This window comes from Amphibalanus amphitrite, unplaced genomic scaffold (genome assembly GCF_019059575.1).
Source record: "Amphibalanus amphitrite isolate SeventyFive unplaced genomic scaffold, NRLGWU_Aamphi_draft 000849F_arrow, whole genome shotgun sequence".
Taxonomy (NCBI): domain Eukaryota; kingdom Metazoa; phylum Arthropoda; class Thecostraca; order Balanomorpha; family Balanidae; genus Amphibalanus; species Amphibalanus amphitrite.
In genome coordinates this window covers 245,106-259,771 of record NW_024882343.1, presented here as the reverse complement: position 1 = coordinate 259,771, position 14,666 = coordinate 245,106, and the positions used below count along the sequence as shown (strand labels likewise).

The 14,666-nt window shown below is 47.2% G+C and overlaps 3 protein-coding genes across 9 annotated transcripts in view; 2 read left to right on the top strand and 1 right to left on the bottom strand.

Annotated features, from left to right (window-relative positions):
• Nucleotides 1-1,509: 1,509 nt before the first annotated feature.
• Nucleotides 1,510-7,144, top strand: LOC122367089 (actin-binding Rho-activating protein-like). The gene is made up of 5 exons (XM_043339881.1): nucleotides 1,510-1,647; nucleotides 3,274-3,389; nucleotides 3,671-3,794; nucleotides 6,166-6,258; nucleotides 6,458-7,144. Exons 2-5 carry the CDS (start codon nucleotides 3,280-3,282, stop codon nucleotides 6,533-6,535), a joined length of 405 nt encoding a protein of 134 aa, XP_043195816.1. The 5' UTR covers nucleotides 1,510-1,647; nucleotides 3,274-3,279; the 3' UTR covers nucleotides 6,536-7,144.
• Nucleotides 4,026-5,805, bottom strand: LOC122367088 (5'-deoxynucleotidase HDDC2-like). 6 transcript variants are annotated; one of them, XM_043339877.1, is made up of 3 exons: nucleotides 5,721-5,805; nucleotides 5,201-5,288; nucleotides 4,026-4,819 (listed from the first exon to the last, which is right to left on the bottom strand). In XM_043339877.1, the coding sequence occupies exons 2-3, from the start codon at nucleotides 5,267-5,269 to the stop codon at nucleotides 4,259-4,261; spliced, it is 630 nt and encodes a 209-aa protein (XP_043195812.1). In that variant the 5' UTR covers nucleotides 5,270-5,288; nucleotides 5,721-5,805; the 3' UTR covers nucleotides 4,026-4,258. The 6 variants fall into 6 exon arrangements, with proteins under 6 accessions (XP_043195812.1, XP_043195813.1, XP_043195811.1 ...); XM_043339878.1 differs by having other exon boundaries at nucleotides 5,701-5,799; XM_043339876.1 differs by having other exon boundaries at nucleotides 5,733-5,781.
• A 1,703-nt stretch (nucleotides 7,145-8,847) lies between the features above and the next one.
• Nucleotides 8,848-14,666, top strand: part of LOC122367092 (phospholipid-transporting ATPase IF-like) — a 48,554-nt gene continuing 42,735 nt past the window's right edge. For both annotated transcript variants that reach the window (XM_043339889.1, XM_043339890.1), the window contains exon 1: nucleotides 8,848-8,933. The gene's annotated coding sequence lies outside the window, so the exon portion shown is untranslated. The remainder of the gene's footprint in view (nucleotides 8,934-14,666) is intronic.

Sequence of the window (14,666 nt, the reverse complement as noted above, 5' to 3'; positions counted from 1 at the left end):
GAGGCGAGCGGCCGGCGCGCTCTCCAGGAACCGGACGGCGCCACCAGATAGCCACTTCCCACAAACATTGTCGCCGCCGCGAGACGAGAGCAGGGCGCCGCGGCCCGGCTCGGCCCGGTCCGATCGAGAGCCGCGGCAGAAAGACGGGCTGAGATTAGCGGGAATGGGGGTTGAAATGAGAGGAGATGGGTGGGGTCGTGTTGGATGGACAGCAGAGTCGACGTTGATATAGATGACGAGATCGAGATAAATGGAGCAAGGGGTCGATATGAACGGATTGGTGAACACAGCGGAGTCGAAATCAGCGGAGGCTGGAATCCTGATAAGCAGAGAACTGAGTCCTGACAAGTGGGAGCAGAGTTGCTCTGTGTGGAGTCACGTTGAATAGTCAGCGGAGTCAAACTCAGCGGAGCAGAGTCACACCGCCCGCCGCTGACTGAGCAGAGCTGAGCGGAGAGCGGCGAGGAGCGGCAGCGGGTCGGAGGCTGTCCCGCGCCGCTGACCACTGACACCAGCGTGACATTGACCAGTGGCCGGCCCGACAACTGACCGGCGACCGTGGCGGTCATCTGATGTCCGACCACTGCCTGATGTCACCCCGAGGCCGGCCCAGAGCGGCGGCCACACCACGGGGAGGGGTGCGAGTACCAGTCACGGCTGTGCACGCCTCCGGGGGTCAGCCACTGTGACGTTGTTAGTGACACCGCACGTGTGATTCATTATCTGTGACGTTATAGTGGTTAGTGGTCGCGGGCCTTGTTGAAAAAGAAGCATACACGCCAGCCCTGTCCCATATGCTCCCGACTGATTCATGTCATGCTGGCGAAAATTGTTGTGTTGATGTCCAAATGAGCTTCCAGACGAACTTTTACATACCTGAGTCTATAGCGCTCGCGTGATTGCAAATGGAAATGCGGCCAGAAGCCATCCACGTTACGAATGAACATAAGCAACGGCACGTATTCTGACCGACACTGTTTCTGATATTTCACTTCCAAAAACACCTGAATCTGTCAATGACCGTTTCGTGGATCCATTTGCGCACGTATTAACGACAAATGAATGTGGCATTCATGTTAATCGGGGCTAGGCCGAGTCACAGCCTAAACCCATTGATTGAGGGAGAACACTGGCGAGAGTGCGTAAAACTGATAATATTCATGACGAGCCGCATGTGGACCCGTTCAACTCGCTCCGAAGGATGGTTGGTGGCTTTTCAAACGGTCCTTTGGCATTCGACACTCGGGGAAATGCATGGACCCAAACTAGATCAGTGCCTTCCTATCAGATGGCACTTAGCACGACAATAAGCGGCAAAGGAGATGAGGCTGACAATTTTGTTTCGGGACCCCTGGCACAGAAAAACGACCCTCTGGATGCCCACCTGACCACAGACACCAACAGCCCGTATCGTCGGACCCCCTCCCCTCCCCGTGCCCTGCCGTAAGACAGTCGGCGCTGACTCCTCCCCCCTTCCCCCACCCGGCCGGCCCCGTCTAAAAATACCGACCCGGGGCAGGTGGGAGGCTGAATCACAACTCCACTGGAGACGTCCGAGGCGGTGAGAACCTGTGAGAGGAACTGTGAGCGCCGTCGTGAGAGGACAGGTAGCCCCGAGAACAGATCTCACCAGGGAACCACACACAGGTGAGAAAGGAGGACCGGGAGAGGCGAGCCGCGGGGACTCCGAAACAGCTCAAGGGCAGGACGTTTGAGGACAGGAGGCGAATAACTGTCGGCAAGAAAATTTATTTGAAGCGCAGTGTTTAGGGTTCATAAGAAAATCTGCACAAAATATAGAACGCATGTTCTTCGCGATATATTTTTACTGAAGTTGAAATGCATGGCTTGCATACCTAAATGTTTCGCTATATCACAAAACGAGCCAGGGTAAGGAAATATCTAATTATGTTCACTTCAATGTTAAATTGGTACAATAATCGGCGTGCAAAGCCTAGCAAAACGGAACACGCTCTCGTTTTCGTTTTTTTTTTCGACCCTCAAGTGCATCTCAAATGGTACTGGCATGCCAAGTTAAGAATAACCGATTTCGGTGTCAAGTGCTAACTTTAGCGATAGGCATAGGACGTCGTGTATCGGTGACCAGTTTCTAGGAGCGAAAATAACTCGTATCTGGCATTACCATGCAACCAATGTTCCCAATTCGTAGCGGTAAAATTTGAGCCATTTCGTGACAGCTATTATCGGCATAGGCTGGGCGACTACGCAGGTGCGAATGGCACAAAAGCTTGCCAAAATTCTAGTCGGTATTTGGTCGGTAAGAATTCAGAACAATCCATGTAGATTTCTCGCAAGACCTGATTAGATGTGGACAATTTCTGTCACTGCTGTCCTCAATAACCTTGAGGTGCGGTATCCGCTACACGACCAGATCTTTAGCCGAAAAGGTTGCCCGAAACACCTACGCGTGGCCTTGCACTGTTCTGGACGATGACGTACACCTGTTCTAGCAACAAGCAGCCGCGTTCCGGTGATTCCAGCTCGATCCAGGACACGTGCCAAATCTATTTGGAAGCCGCCCATCGATAGACCGACGCCGCCAGCCCGCGGCCGCATCACACAGACCTGTGTGAGATGTTTTCAATCTAGATATAGATCATAACTGTCATAACATTATCGACACAGCTAAACAGGCGTTTTGTACATGCCAAATTTATCGATACCATTGATTTCATTCATTTATTAGCAGCACGCCGCTAAAACCTGTGAATGCCACGGTATGCCACAATAATGAAATTCTGCTGCCAAACTCACGTTTTCGCCAAACCAGCCACTTTTGACATTCATAGGCATCCGAACAGCAAGCAGAATTTAGCCGGTCGACCCACACGAGCATATCGTACAGCTCACTTAATTTCAACGTCAAGAAGTTCAAATATAAATAAAGTTGCGCACCGCGTGCGTTTTCAGATAACGGTATCACTAACATCTGAGCGTCGGCTTCGTAACAACTTGTTCGACTACTTGATATTGCGGTGAAATCGATATAGACATTACTGGATGACTTCCTGTGCGCACATCCCGAGAGCGAACGCAAAGCGGCGACCACCCAAGGGCATTTTATGATCATTCAACTCTCAAACTCACCCTTGAACGCCTCAAATTTCACAGACTATACGCATTATCATCCGCACATCAGCGTGGAATCGTGAAGCTGTGACACTAGTACGGGCAATGTAACTGTAACGCTACCATATGTAAAAGACACCATCACCTCCAGCCCCTTGACCTGACATCGCACTCCTGCCGCAGGTCACCATGCCGGTCTCCATGCAGCAGTTTGAGAAGGAGGTCACTCTCCTGAAGGAGGTGGCCAAGAAGAACCCGGTGGACGTGCAGCCCCTGCCGCCCGTCGTCCACAACGAAAAGTAAGGACCATTCCAATTGCAAGCGACGGGTGGCTGACGTTTTAAATGCTGGTTCATCTGTCCAGCTTTGATGCATATCAACTTCACAATTTACCGGTGGTAAATTGGGTGAATGGAAACCATTCGTCCTGTTTGTTCCAACAATATTCATTTTATGATATCAATCGTAATGCTCGAATGTTAACGAATAGCGATAAAGGCCGATCACCTAAAAAATACCACCATCCTCTTTCGCTTCCATTACCACTTTTCACAACCCTGCCCCATCTTCTCGCCGCCAGGAAGGGTCTGTTTGGTGTGAAGAACGCGCACGCCGAGCTGATCGAGCTCATCAATATGATCTACGAGGAGGGTTTCAAGTACGACGACGGCACCGTGGCCATTCCGTTCGGCATCCTCTTCCAGGTCTGTACTCACTACTCACGGTTCAAAGGCGACAATGAATGCGGAATGGGAAGATAATGTGTGGTAAAGGAGGTAAAGTACGGAAAGGGTTGATAAAATGAACGTGCAACTGGATGAATTATCCTATGTACGTAAAATGCAACTGATCATGAAAGGTCTCATCCATTAAAAATAAAGTATTTTGATAATAAAAGTAAGTAAAATAGGCATGCGAGATAATAAACGCGTAAATTTTGAGCATACGTCAACACGGTATATTATTGCAGCAAAACACACAACACTCAAACACTGTAAGTTAGAACTTAGAGTAAACGAATCCCAAAACGTCTTCTCAGTGAGCAGTCAATAGAAACTGTTAAGTTTATTCTACGTTACCCAAGTTCTCGCCTTTACATGTGTAAAAAGAAAAACTGAGCGGGGCATTCGGTCGCCGCCGCGCCGGTGGCGCCACTAACCGGTCAGTGTCAGTCGGCGTTAGTTCCCGGAGCGGCCGGCGTCTCGGCGGTGGCGCCACCGTCGCCGGTCCGGCGCCGCTCGTCCCGCTGCCGGCGCAGCACCGCCGCCATCCCCTGGCCCTCCTCCGTGCGGAAAACCTCCCGGGTCGAGTCAAAGAACTGCTGCAGGTCGCGGCCCTGCGCCGCCTCGTACTCATCCGCCTGGAGGATCATATCCAACTTATCGAGGTCGTGCACGAAGCGCGCCTCGGCGGTCTGGTTCGACTCGTACTCCACGAACAGCGCCATGATCTCGGAGGCGACCCTGTCGTCCAGCGGCTGCACCATCGTCTCCAGGGCGGCCAGCTCGCGCGCGTGCTTGTCTCCGTCCGAGACGCCGCAGTGCGGGGTGATGTCTCCCGCCAGCGCCTCGGCCAGGTCGTGCACGAGCGCCATTTTGACGGCGCGCGTCTGGTCCACGTGCGCACGCCCGGCGGCCACCATGGCCATGATGGACATGCGGTACATGTGGCCAGCAACTGTCTCTGGTTCGGTGACGTCACAGCGCACCCAGCCGGTCCGCTTCAGATGCTGCAGGGAGCAGGGGAGGAGGAGGGGACCATTTTGGGGCACACCCAGTACACACAAAAATAGTGTTTCTGCATAAGGAAAACAAGCAGTCGTAAGAAATTCATATGCCAAGCACCAAGCTAGAAGGAACATGGAACAAGAATGACCCTGAAGGCTGAAAGGAATGTTATTGTGTTTAAATGCAATGGGTACCTACTACTGAATACTGATTCAAAATGCTAAAAATGAGACAGTACCTAACAAAAATAATACAAAAACAAAAAATAGCAGAATGCTTGTGAGTTGACCGTTGGTCTAAGTCACTAGTCACTTCTACACCTCACAATAATGGCATTTATCTATATTCTCTGCAAAATGGGGTTTTCTTTGTAGCATAGGTACCTTAAGTTTTCCAACAATTCTGAAGAAGTCCAATAACTTCCTATGCTCTTCGAGACTGTTTGCTGCCATTTTTGCCTTAATGTTATGCCTGAAACAAGATAAAAGTATTGTTATAAAATATAATAGATCACTGCAGAACTGACCACTGAAAATAAACACAAAGAAAGATTTAAATGACTTTTAAAATTGTATCAATTGAAAGAAGTTGCAATTTGAACAGCTTAGTATCAAGCAGTTTGAATATCCTGTGAAAGAGCGAAAATAAGTATTCATCCTATCCGATGCAATAATAAGCTAGAAAATTTAAATTCAGTACAGTGGCAGTTTGAATCAGGCAAAGTGCATGCTGATTGCCCAGTCATTATTGTGATGTTGATGTTATCGAAATCATGAAATTGAAATGTTCAACTGCTGAAAGAACTTCGAAGATTTGCTTGTAATTGACAATTGTTGCAATATTTCATGGTTAGCTTCGAATTTTTCCAAATGGCATAGATTACGTTCTAGGGTCTTGGCATACCTAGATGATTACAAATGAAATTATTTTCGTTCCACGCAATGGTAATTTGTTCCACGGGCTCCAAGCATTTTCAACGTATGCGTCTAGACTGTCAGTACTGCGCCAATTATGCTAACTGTTTTTTGCTGCCAATATTCATCAAAGATTCCTTCCATATGAAGTATTATTTTACTAAAAAAACTTCACGCCAATGCGCAAGCCGTGGAGTGTTTAGGGAATCCAGAGTCCCGAACTCCCGACAATCACAACTTTTGGTCCGGACTCCGGGTACCGGGTGGATCACAGTATATGCAAAAAGTTGTTGCAAGAATGTCGAGCTAGAGGGTCGAAAGATCTGACAAACTGGGCAAATCTATCTGAAAGAATCTTGGACAAACCGAAAGGCCGCGACACACAATGCACCATGAGAAGCTGCCCATGAGTAACATGTTATTTCTGTTTCCAGTGTTATTCGGTTATCAACAATCGGGTGGTCGGCCTCCTCGGCAAGGCCAGGAAATATGGCTTCGTCTACTTCAAAGGAGAAATGCTGTATCAGGTAGGTAATCAATCAAAAGTAGGTATTGGAATAGCTGTCTTAGATTGATAGCACGACGAGTAGTAAAGGAATCTTGAGCACGACAACGTTTTAGACTAAACAATTTTATCTACAACTCACTCTCAGAGATGATGGCCATGAAGCACGTCTCTCTCACTTCCCCGCCGATGTTTTCTCACGCCGTGCGGACTCTCCTTAGGTCAAGGACGACCACAAGCCCATCATGCTGATGAAGCCAATAGAGGTCATCCGGAAAGAGCTCTCCGGCATCAACTGAACGCCTTCGCTCAGCGCGCGCGCCACACTGATGCACTTGCTTGACTTTGCTCTCGAAAATGAGTGCATTTCTGTCCAGGTTATACCGCTGAGACGTGATAGAGCGTGACTTTGCAGGTGCCATTGCTATCCTGTCACTACAGGTATGAGCTCCAATTCTACGCTGCATATACAACAGTGTGGTGTATTGAGTCACTGATATAACCATCTTAGCAACAAAATCAAGATATTGCTAAGTATATTAGGTACAGGATATCCCTTTATGGCAGTTGAGGAAAGCCTAAAATTTCGGACTTTGCTAATTTATTTACGTAAGCTCAAATTGTAGATTCTGATAGCCAGTCTTCACGATTCATATGCTGAGTTTGCTTCGTGCTATGCACACACGATGTCTTGAGCTTACAGGCGAAATCTGGCCAGCTGTTGGAACCGTTTATGTTGCTCTATTTCAAGGTAGATGCATCGACGTTATTTATGTCGCAGATGTGATACGACTGAGTATCGTATTTCACATTTTTAGTCGGCCGTCTTGTGCACGTCTATACAGTTTCATTCGCGTTATTCGCTTCATTCTCCCGCATTACAAGGCATAAATACATATTCAACAAGTTCACATGTTTGTATTTGGAACACGAGAGCCGCATTTCTTACACATTTTCTACATAATATCTATAGAGATCCGTACCTACACCAGCCTCTGTTTTAGTTTGCGATAAGTCGATGTAGGTACCTCCTGATGAAAACATCGAATGGGTTGGCCGCGCCGGGCCGAATTTGAGCTGCCGTCGACTGTGTTGGCTCTATGTTCGCCATGCTCGACGCTATCGGCAGCGGCAAACAATGCGTCACTGTAGTGCGCGCGACACCCGGCGGCCCGGTGCCTGCCCCGCCCCGTTATTATCAGCGCTCCGTCAAAAAGTACGGAAATCGAGCGCTGGCTTGGCCTCGGGTCCTCGGCGCCAAGCGGCAGAGATTAACCCTCGCCCGCACATGCCATTTTCCCATCCTAGAACGCACATGGGGGGGGGGGGGGTGGTTGCCACCCCCCCCGCGCCATTTCGTTCCTGTTGGAGATAGAGCTTAGCGGTAAAGACAAAAAAGATTATTTGGGAAGAGACGAATCCAATGATACCCAGTTTTATCTTCTCAGGTCAGTCATTGACCTTCCAGGTCAGGTCAAACTAAAAAATATTGCTGTTTTGGGTCACCGTTGGATATCAAGTGCGCTGCTTATCATATACCGATGACGATGCCGTTTTCTGGTGCCAAGCCAGCTAGAACCTCTTTGTCACACTACCCGACCAGGTTTTTGCTGCTGAGGTCATTTCAGGTCAAGTAAGGTCAAGGTCAATTATATGTGTTTGTATGTCTGTGTGTGTCTGTGTGTATACTGATGTGTGCACCGATTGTTTATGTGTCCATATTACATGAAATCATCATCTGATAAGCTTTTACCAAAAATGCAGTCAAAAAAATTCACAAAAAGTAAATTCCGCTTGCCTAAAACGCAATTATCTTGGATGACCTAGGTTGACCTTGACCTTGACCTTGACATCTGTACATCGTCGAACAGCATGTTCCATGATAGGTGGGAGGTAAGACTAGTAAAAAAGGCCGAAATCAAGGTGTCAAAAGCTCACAAGACCCATAGCCAACGCAAGATGTTGAGAATTGGCCATTTGGGTCATGACATGACCTGAGAAACAAGGTCATATCTCCGAAACCAAAAACCACAGAAACTTGAAATTTTCAGGGGACATCAAGAAAGGATAGAGGAGCAGCTATACGAAAAATCAGCCTTCTAGCTCTAAAAATGTTGAGTGCAGAGCAGAAAGACTACCTGGGGGGGGGGGGGTGGCAACCACCCCCCCCATGTGCGGGCGAGGGTTAATGTGGGACTATGTTGTATATCCATTATGCATTTGTTATTGCCATGTAATTACAATGCATAAGGCACTTTTTGCTAAAACAGCGAAATCCGTAGGTAAATACACACGGACAGCTTTGTTGAAAGATATTTCCAACAGGGACGCTGAACAATGAGACTATAATAGCGACGGTGGTTTATGGCTGGTCAGATTGGCAGAGCGGTGGTGGTTATAAGTGGCCGGTCAGATAGGTGATTTTTGGCGGGTTAGATTGGAGGTTTTTGGCGGGTCAGATTGGTGGAGCGGTGGCGGGTCAGATTGGCGGCGGCTCGGTCAGATTGGCGACGCCGTCACCTGTCCGTGTCACCCTCATTGATATGACGTCACGGCGTGCGGTGCGATAGGCGCCGCGGGAGGCCGCGACTGACAGTCCCAGTCGACCGGAGCAGCGGCCACGCCAGCAGGAGCGACCGTCGAGCCAGCAGGACCGCCAAGGACCGCGGCCAGACCAGGCAGCCGGGTCACACACAGGTCAGTGGGGGTAGGGTCATGCTCAGGTCATTGGGATATACCTACTTCGCGGCTCGTGGCTCGCGCACATAATAAAGATGATGCACGCCACACAGCCCAGCAATGAGATGTTCCACACAGTTCGTGGTCCGTGCACACTGCACAGGTCATTGAAGGCCTCATACACAATGCATGGTGCACAGGTCATACAAAGCACAAGTGCACATAATCGCACGCGAAAATCGAACTGATTTCTGATATGTTTTTTGCGATTATAATCGCAATCGATAATTATCGATTGTTGCACCACTTGTTTTGTTGCCGTGGTTAACCCGCGCCCTGGTGGGGTCTGTTTATAACGCGACCTGGTGGGGGGGGGGGGGCTATTTTTTGCCCCCCCTCGTATCTCCGAAACTACTGGACGGATCCGCGAAATTCAAACGGCGTTCGAAAGGCCTGTCAAATTTGTCGAGGGAAACCAAATTTCATTGACCTCGGGGTCACCGATGACGTCACAGGTCAGGTCAAAGATAAAATGTACAACCGTTCACGGGTCATCTAGGGAATGCGCTATAACACCGAAGAAAACGCATTTTGTCGAGAATCAACGATAGGGCGTCAGTTGCCTAGTACATATGTTGCTATAAGAGGTTACTGACATTACCGGTCAGGTCACAGGTCAGGTCACCAAGGGTCACAGGTCAGGTCACATGAACCTAACTTTAGGTACTAAGGTTGTGCGATGCATGTTTTATGGTCAATTTTTCATTTCCAACTCAATGGTGTTGGTTATAAGACTATCAGGTACGGCTTAGGTCACTTTCTGGTGAAGGTCAGGTCAAGGTCAGGTCAAAAAAGGTCAAATTTTAAAGTTGATAGTTTTGCATAAAATGGGTATCGATTCGATGCAGCTCGTCACGGGGAGTCTAATGGTGGTCTTTGTTTTGCGCTACGGGGTCTAGAATTGCTAAAAATTGAGTTTGAAAATTTGACGTCATCAATTTTGAACTGTTTTTTCGCTATAACTTCGCCAAAAAAAGAGGTATCAATATCAAATTTGGTATGTGGATAGATGGTGGTAGGGACTATCACATATATTCCGGTTTTTGCGAAATTCAAAAAACTTTTTGGATTTTTCGGCTATTATATTCAAAAAATCTATTTTTTGATTTTTGGGGTTCAAAATCCAAAAATTTCAAAAATCCGAGATAGCAGTTTTGTACCCCTGTCAATTCTACAGCTTTTATGTCTTTATCGTTTTTCTGTATTTGCAAAGCTATAGGCCTGACAGCTCTTCCCGCGAAACCCTTTTTTGGGTCGAAAACGGCAGAACATGACGTCACTCTGACGTCATTTCCGGCCAACCTATCATAGCCTTTGGAAAAATTTTTGGTCACAATGTGTAAAATTGATGTCCGGGAGGGTACTGAAAGTTTGGTGACGATCGGCGCAGCGGTTCTGGATATATATTGAAAAGTCTGGAGGGGGGGCAAAAAATAGCCCCCCCCCCCCACCAGGGCGCGGGTTAATTGTAATTTCTCTAAAATTCCACATTCTTTTTAAAGGTAGTGTGCCACCTTTGAAAGATTTCCCGTTTTATTTTTCCTAGGATAAGAAGCTTCTGTTTTTACCTAATATCGCAAAAAAAATCAAAAATGGGCCTGGAATAGTGCCTTTTTCGCCTAAAAGTTTATCGGTTTTTAGATATGTATAACAACTGTAGTGGGCTCACCTGCAAACAGGCGTCGGGCAACAATCGCGAATGCGGCGCACTTGTGACAATAAGCAAAGGTCATTATAGTGTTACGACCATACGACGTACGGGAATGAGTTATCAGCTGTCTAATCGTAGACAACACAATGTCGAGCCTTAAACTGTAAGCCTGTATTGGTATTGTTTCTTAAATTTGGCTGTCGAACATTAATTTGTGGTTTGAAATATGATTTTATGTAAAATAATTGATATGAAACAGCCGTCTCTTAAGTTATGACCCCATTACACCACACGCAAGTGGCAGAAATGACAATGATCAGCTGACGCATTTTTCTTGGCCGAAGTCAGAGCGCGCGGCCCGACGCACCACGCGTATTTGGAAATTCCGACCTCGACGAGCATCAGAAGCCACCTAACAGGCGTGTTCGAAACCGCAGGAGATGATGATGAACGGGTTTATCGAAACTTGATTGGATGAGCCTATCGGTAATAGCGATTTTAGTGTGTGCATTTATTGTTCATAGTGGTGTGAAATGTGGTTGGGGTACGACCGACAACCCGTCGGGGCGAATTTCGCACTGGGGTACTCAAAATTTGAAGAATTTAAGACGTTTCCATAAGTTTTGAAGGTATGGATAAGTTCTAAAAATCCGGTTCTCCTTATCCGGGTCATTAACTCCATATGGTCCAGGAAAGCTGGCACACTACCTTTAAATGCTTATAAGCATTTATAAATGTTTATAAGCGTTCGACACTTGTAGGCATACAAAAAAGTGCCTAACGAGTGGCTAGGGATAACTGAAGTATAACAGGTAGGAATTCGCTCGCTCCATGCTTCAAGTTCTAATAAACGCTTGGTTTATAAACGTTTACTAAGGCCTTACAAGTCCGAAATAAATACTTGACATCAGTTTAGTTAGTTTAGTTAGATGAATAGCAAGCAAGTGTGCTCATGAAAAAAAGATAGTGGTCAAAATAGCATGTCTACCGTTTTGCAGATCTCGCGTGTTCAAAAAGTTTAACTATAGCAACTAAAGGGCGGCAGCTGACCTTAAACTGCACGGAGGCACATGAATCACATTTGGGTGACCTTTAATGACCAGTGACGGGCACGACTGAACGCTATGCCTGTGAACACATCGGTCCTTTTTTATCGGTGCAGGGCGCAGGCTCATTATCGTTTGTACTTTTATACCGGAGCGCATTTTATAGACACTAGACAGCGGTAGGTATATCCAAAACTAGCGTGTTGCCCGTCACGAGACGAAGCCGATGATACCCAATTTTAAGGTCCTAGGTCATCGGGTGACCTTCCAGGTCAGGTCAATGACCCGAAAACCGGGAAAATCGGAACCTGTTAGAAAGCCGTAAAGTGTGACTGCTAAGTGGTTTTCCGGGGTGCTGATCACGAATATCGTGTTAGTTTTGATCAGAGATGATGTCTGATGTCTTTAAGCATTTAGACCAGGTCGGGTCAGGTCAGGTCAGGTCAACCGGTAGAGGTTGTGACGGGTATTCGTAATACGTGTCAACCGCCTCTGACAGCTTCGTAACATGTTACGAAGGCACCAAAACTACTTCGTAAATGTTCAAATGGTTGCTAAATTCGAATTCAGCTCCAAAAACTAGCCTAGAAACATGTAAAACTCGAAAAAGTGAACCGAGGTCACCCGAGGTCACCAAAGGTCAATGACCTGACCTGTCCTTCAGGTGACCTTGACACCCACCCTAATGTATGGGAGCAACATCAAATCACATGTTTGAACGTTTGATACCACGAAAAGCTTGCAAACGCGCGGCTAATGCGAGCCGACTTACGCCGAATCGCGATTTCGGCCAAACATAGTCTCGGAAAAGAGGTCACAGGTCAAAGGTCATTTGGGTCAGGGTCTTGAAATGTTCAGGGTAGGTGTAAAATTGATCAATGCGAGGGTACTGAAAGTTTCGTCGCAATCGGCCGCTTTTTACGCGAGTTATTCGCGAAAAACCTTAGGGGGGGGGGGTTGCATCACCCCCCCCCCCTGTGCCGGCGAGGTTAAAAGATATACGAACGGGAGTCTTTCATTTGCATCCAGTTTATATCTTTTCGTTTCGTGCTGACAAAGTTGTGGCTTAACCCTCGCACTTGTAGGGGGTGGGAGTCAGATGAACCCCTCGTTTTTTTTTTTTTGCGAATGGTTCGCTCAAAAAGCGGCGATTGCGACGAAGCTTCAAAACGCTCGAGCTGACCAATCCTACACCTACAATGAAAATTTCATGACCCTGCCCCAAATGACCTTTGACCTGTGAACTATTTCTCGAGACCATGCTTGGCCGGAATCACGATTCTGCGTATGTCAGCTCACATTATCCGCACGTTTCCAGTCTTTGTGTGATTGTAAACGCTCAAATATGTGAAATGATGTTGGTCCCATGCATTATGGTGGGATCAAGGTCACGTGAAGGTGAGGTCAAGGTCATTGACCTTTGATGACGTTGGTTCACTTTTTCGAGTTTTACATGTTTGTTGGGTAGTTTTTGCAGCTGATTTCGAATTTAACATCTATTTGAACATTTAAGAAGAAGTTTTAGTGCCTTCTTAAAACATGTTGCGACGCCGTTAGTTGTGGTTGACACCTTCTATGGATAGCCGGTAGGACACCTACTAATTGACCTGACCTGACCTGACCCGACCTGGCCTTAACCCGCGCCCTGGGGGGTGTTTGAACACCCTCCTTGTGGTTTTTCGCGAATATCTCAAAAACGGCGGCGCGGAGCGCCGCCGTTTTTGGTACACCTTATCATACATCAATTCTACACATGTTGTTAAAATTTCAGACCAAGGTCATTCAAGGTCAGGTCACCAGGTCACTTGAAGTGACCTCACCTCATAAAAAGTTTCAATGTCTGTCATAGCTACACCGAGTGACCGATCGCTTTTAAACTTTCAGCGATTGTTAAGAGCAATAGCATGTACAAAATGCATATCTCAGAATTTTGATATCGATGACCTGAGGTCAGGTCAATTTTGCGACCTCCCCATTATAAGTCAATGGGAGAAAATTGAAATGCGTCTCTTTTGGACGAAAGATATTATAAACACTCCCAAACACCGAATTACAAGTGGTTTAGACACACTGAACATGAAAATGGTGTCCGTGACCCTTGTTTATGCCCTGAGGTCATCTTAGGTCACGAATTGTATCTAACAGTTTTTCGCAAATAACTTTTGATAGAGGCATGCTAGAGCGATGAAAACGCCTTAGATGTGTTCAGCTCGACGATACGGATCGACTGATATGCAACATGACCCTTTCCGGTCAGGTCATGACCTTGACCTGAGGTCAAATTTTCAAGTTGACCTTTAAAGGTCAAGTTATAGTTCATTCGATGCGTTGACGAGAGAAACACGATGCCGGTAAAAGTAAGCTCGTACAAGGCTTGGGTCAAAGGTTATTGCAGAAAAACTGTTTCCGAAAAAATCGGCTATTTTTGCAGTTTTTGCCCCCTGCAGGCAAAACCGTTGACGTTAGGTGAAATCTGAGAGAATTACTCAGAAAGGGCGTTAATAGGGCTATCGAATGCGCTTTTCCGCGGCGCTGTAGCTCTATTGGTTCCCGAGTTATGCGTTGGCTTCTTGGAAATTTTCGACATTCGACCTGGAAATCGGCGAAATTTTGCCTTCAATGACCTCTGGTGACCTGACCTTTGACCTGACCAAAAAATTGACTGAAATGATTTCGTCATTATTTTTGACGCTCTTTCGAACGCCGCCTTCTGCGTATCGCTACGTGGCCCAGGAGCCGAGTTACAAGGGGGGGGGGGGGGGGTGTTCAAACACCCCCCCCCCAGCTGGGCGTGAAAATCCAGGACCCCCAGCCGGGCGCGGGTTAATGCATGAAAAGATCATCTGCGATCAAAACTAACATGAAAACAGAAAAATTAGTGATCAACGCCCCGAAAAATAACAGATAACCAGAACAGATTCACTTAACGAAATTCTAGCAGACCCCGATTTTCCGACTTCTGGGTCATTGGCCTGACCTGGAAGGTCAACCGAT

What these genes read in the sequence shown, in the direction of transcription:
- LOC122367089 (XM_043339881.1), top strand. Translation starts at nt 3,280, where the DNA reads ATGCCGGTCTCCATGCAGCAGTTTGAGAAGGAGGTCACTCTCCTGAAG. An exon ending in CCCGTCGTCCACAACGAAAA is followed by an intron (nt 3,390 to 3,670) that starts GTAAGGACCATT and finishes TCTCGCCGCCAG; the next exon opens with GAAGGGTCTGTTTGGTGTGA. An exon ending in AAGGAGAAATGCTGTATCAG is followed by an intron (nt 6,259 to 6,457) that starts GTAGGTAATCAA and finishes GACTCTCCTTAG; the next exon opens with GTCAAGGACGACCACAAGCC.
- LOC122367088 (XM_043339875.1), bottom strand. An exon ending in GAATTGTTGGAAAACTTAAG is followed by an intron (nt 4,820 to 5,200) that starts GTACCTATGCTA and finishes TGCTCCCTGCAG; the next exon opens with CATCTGAAGCGGACCGGCTG.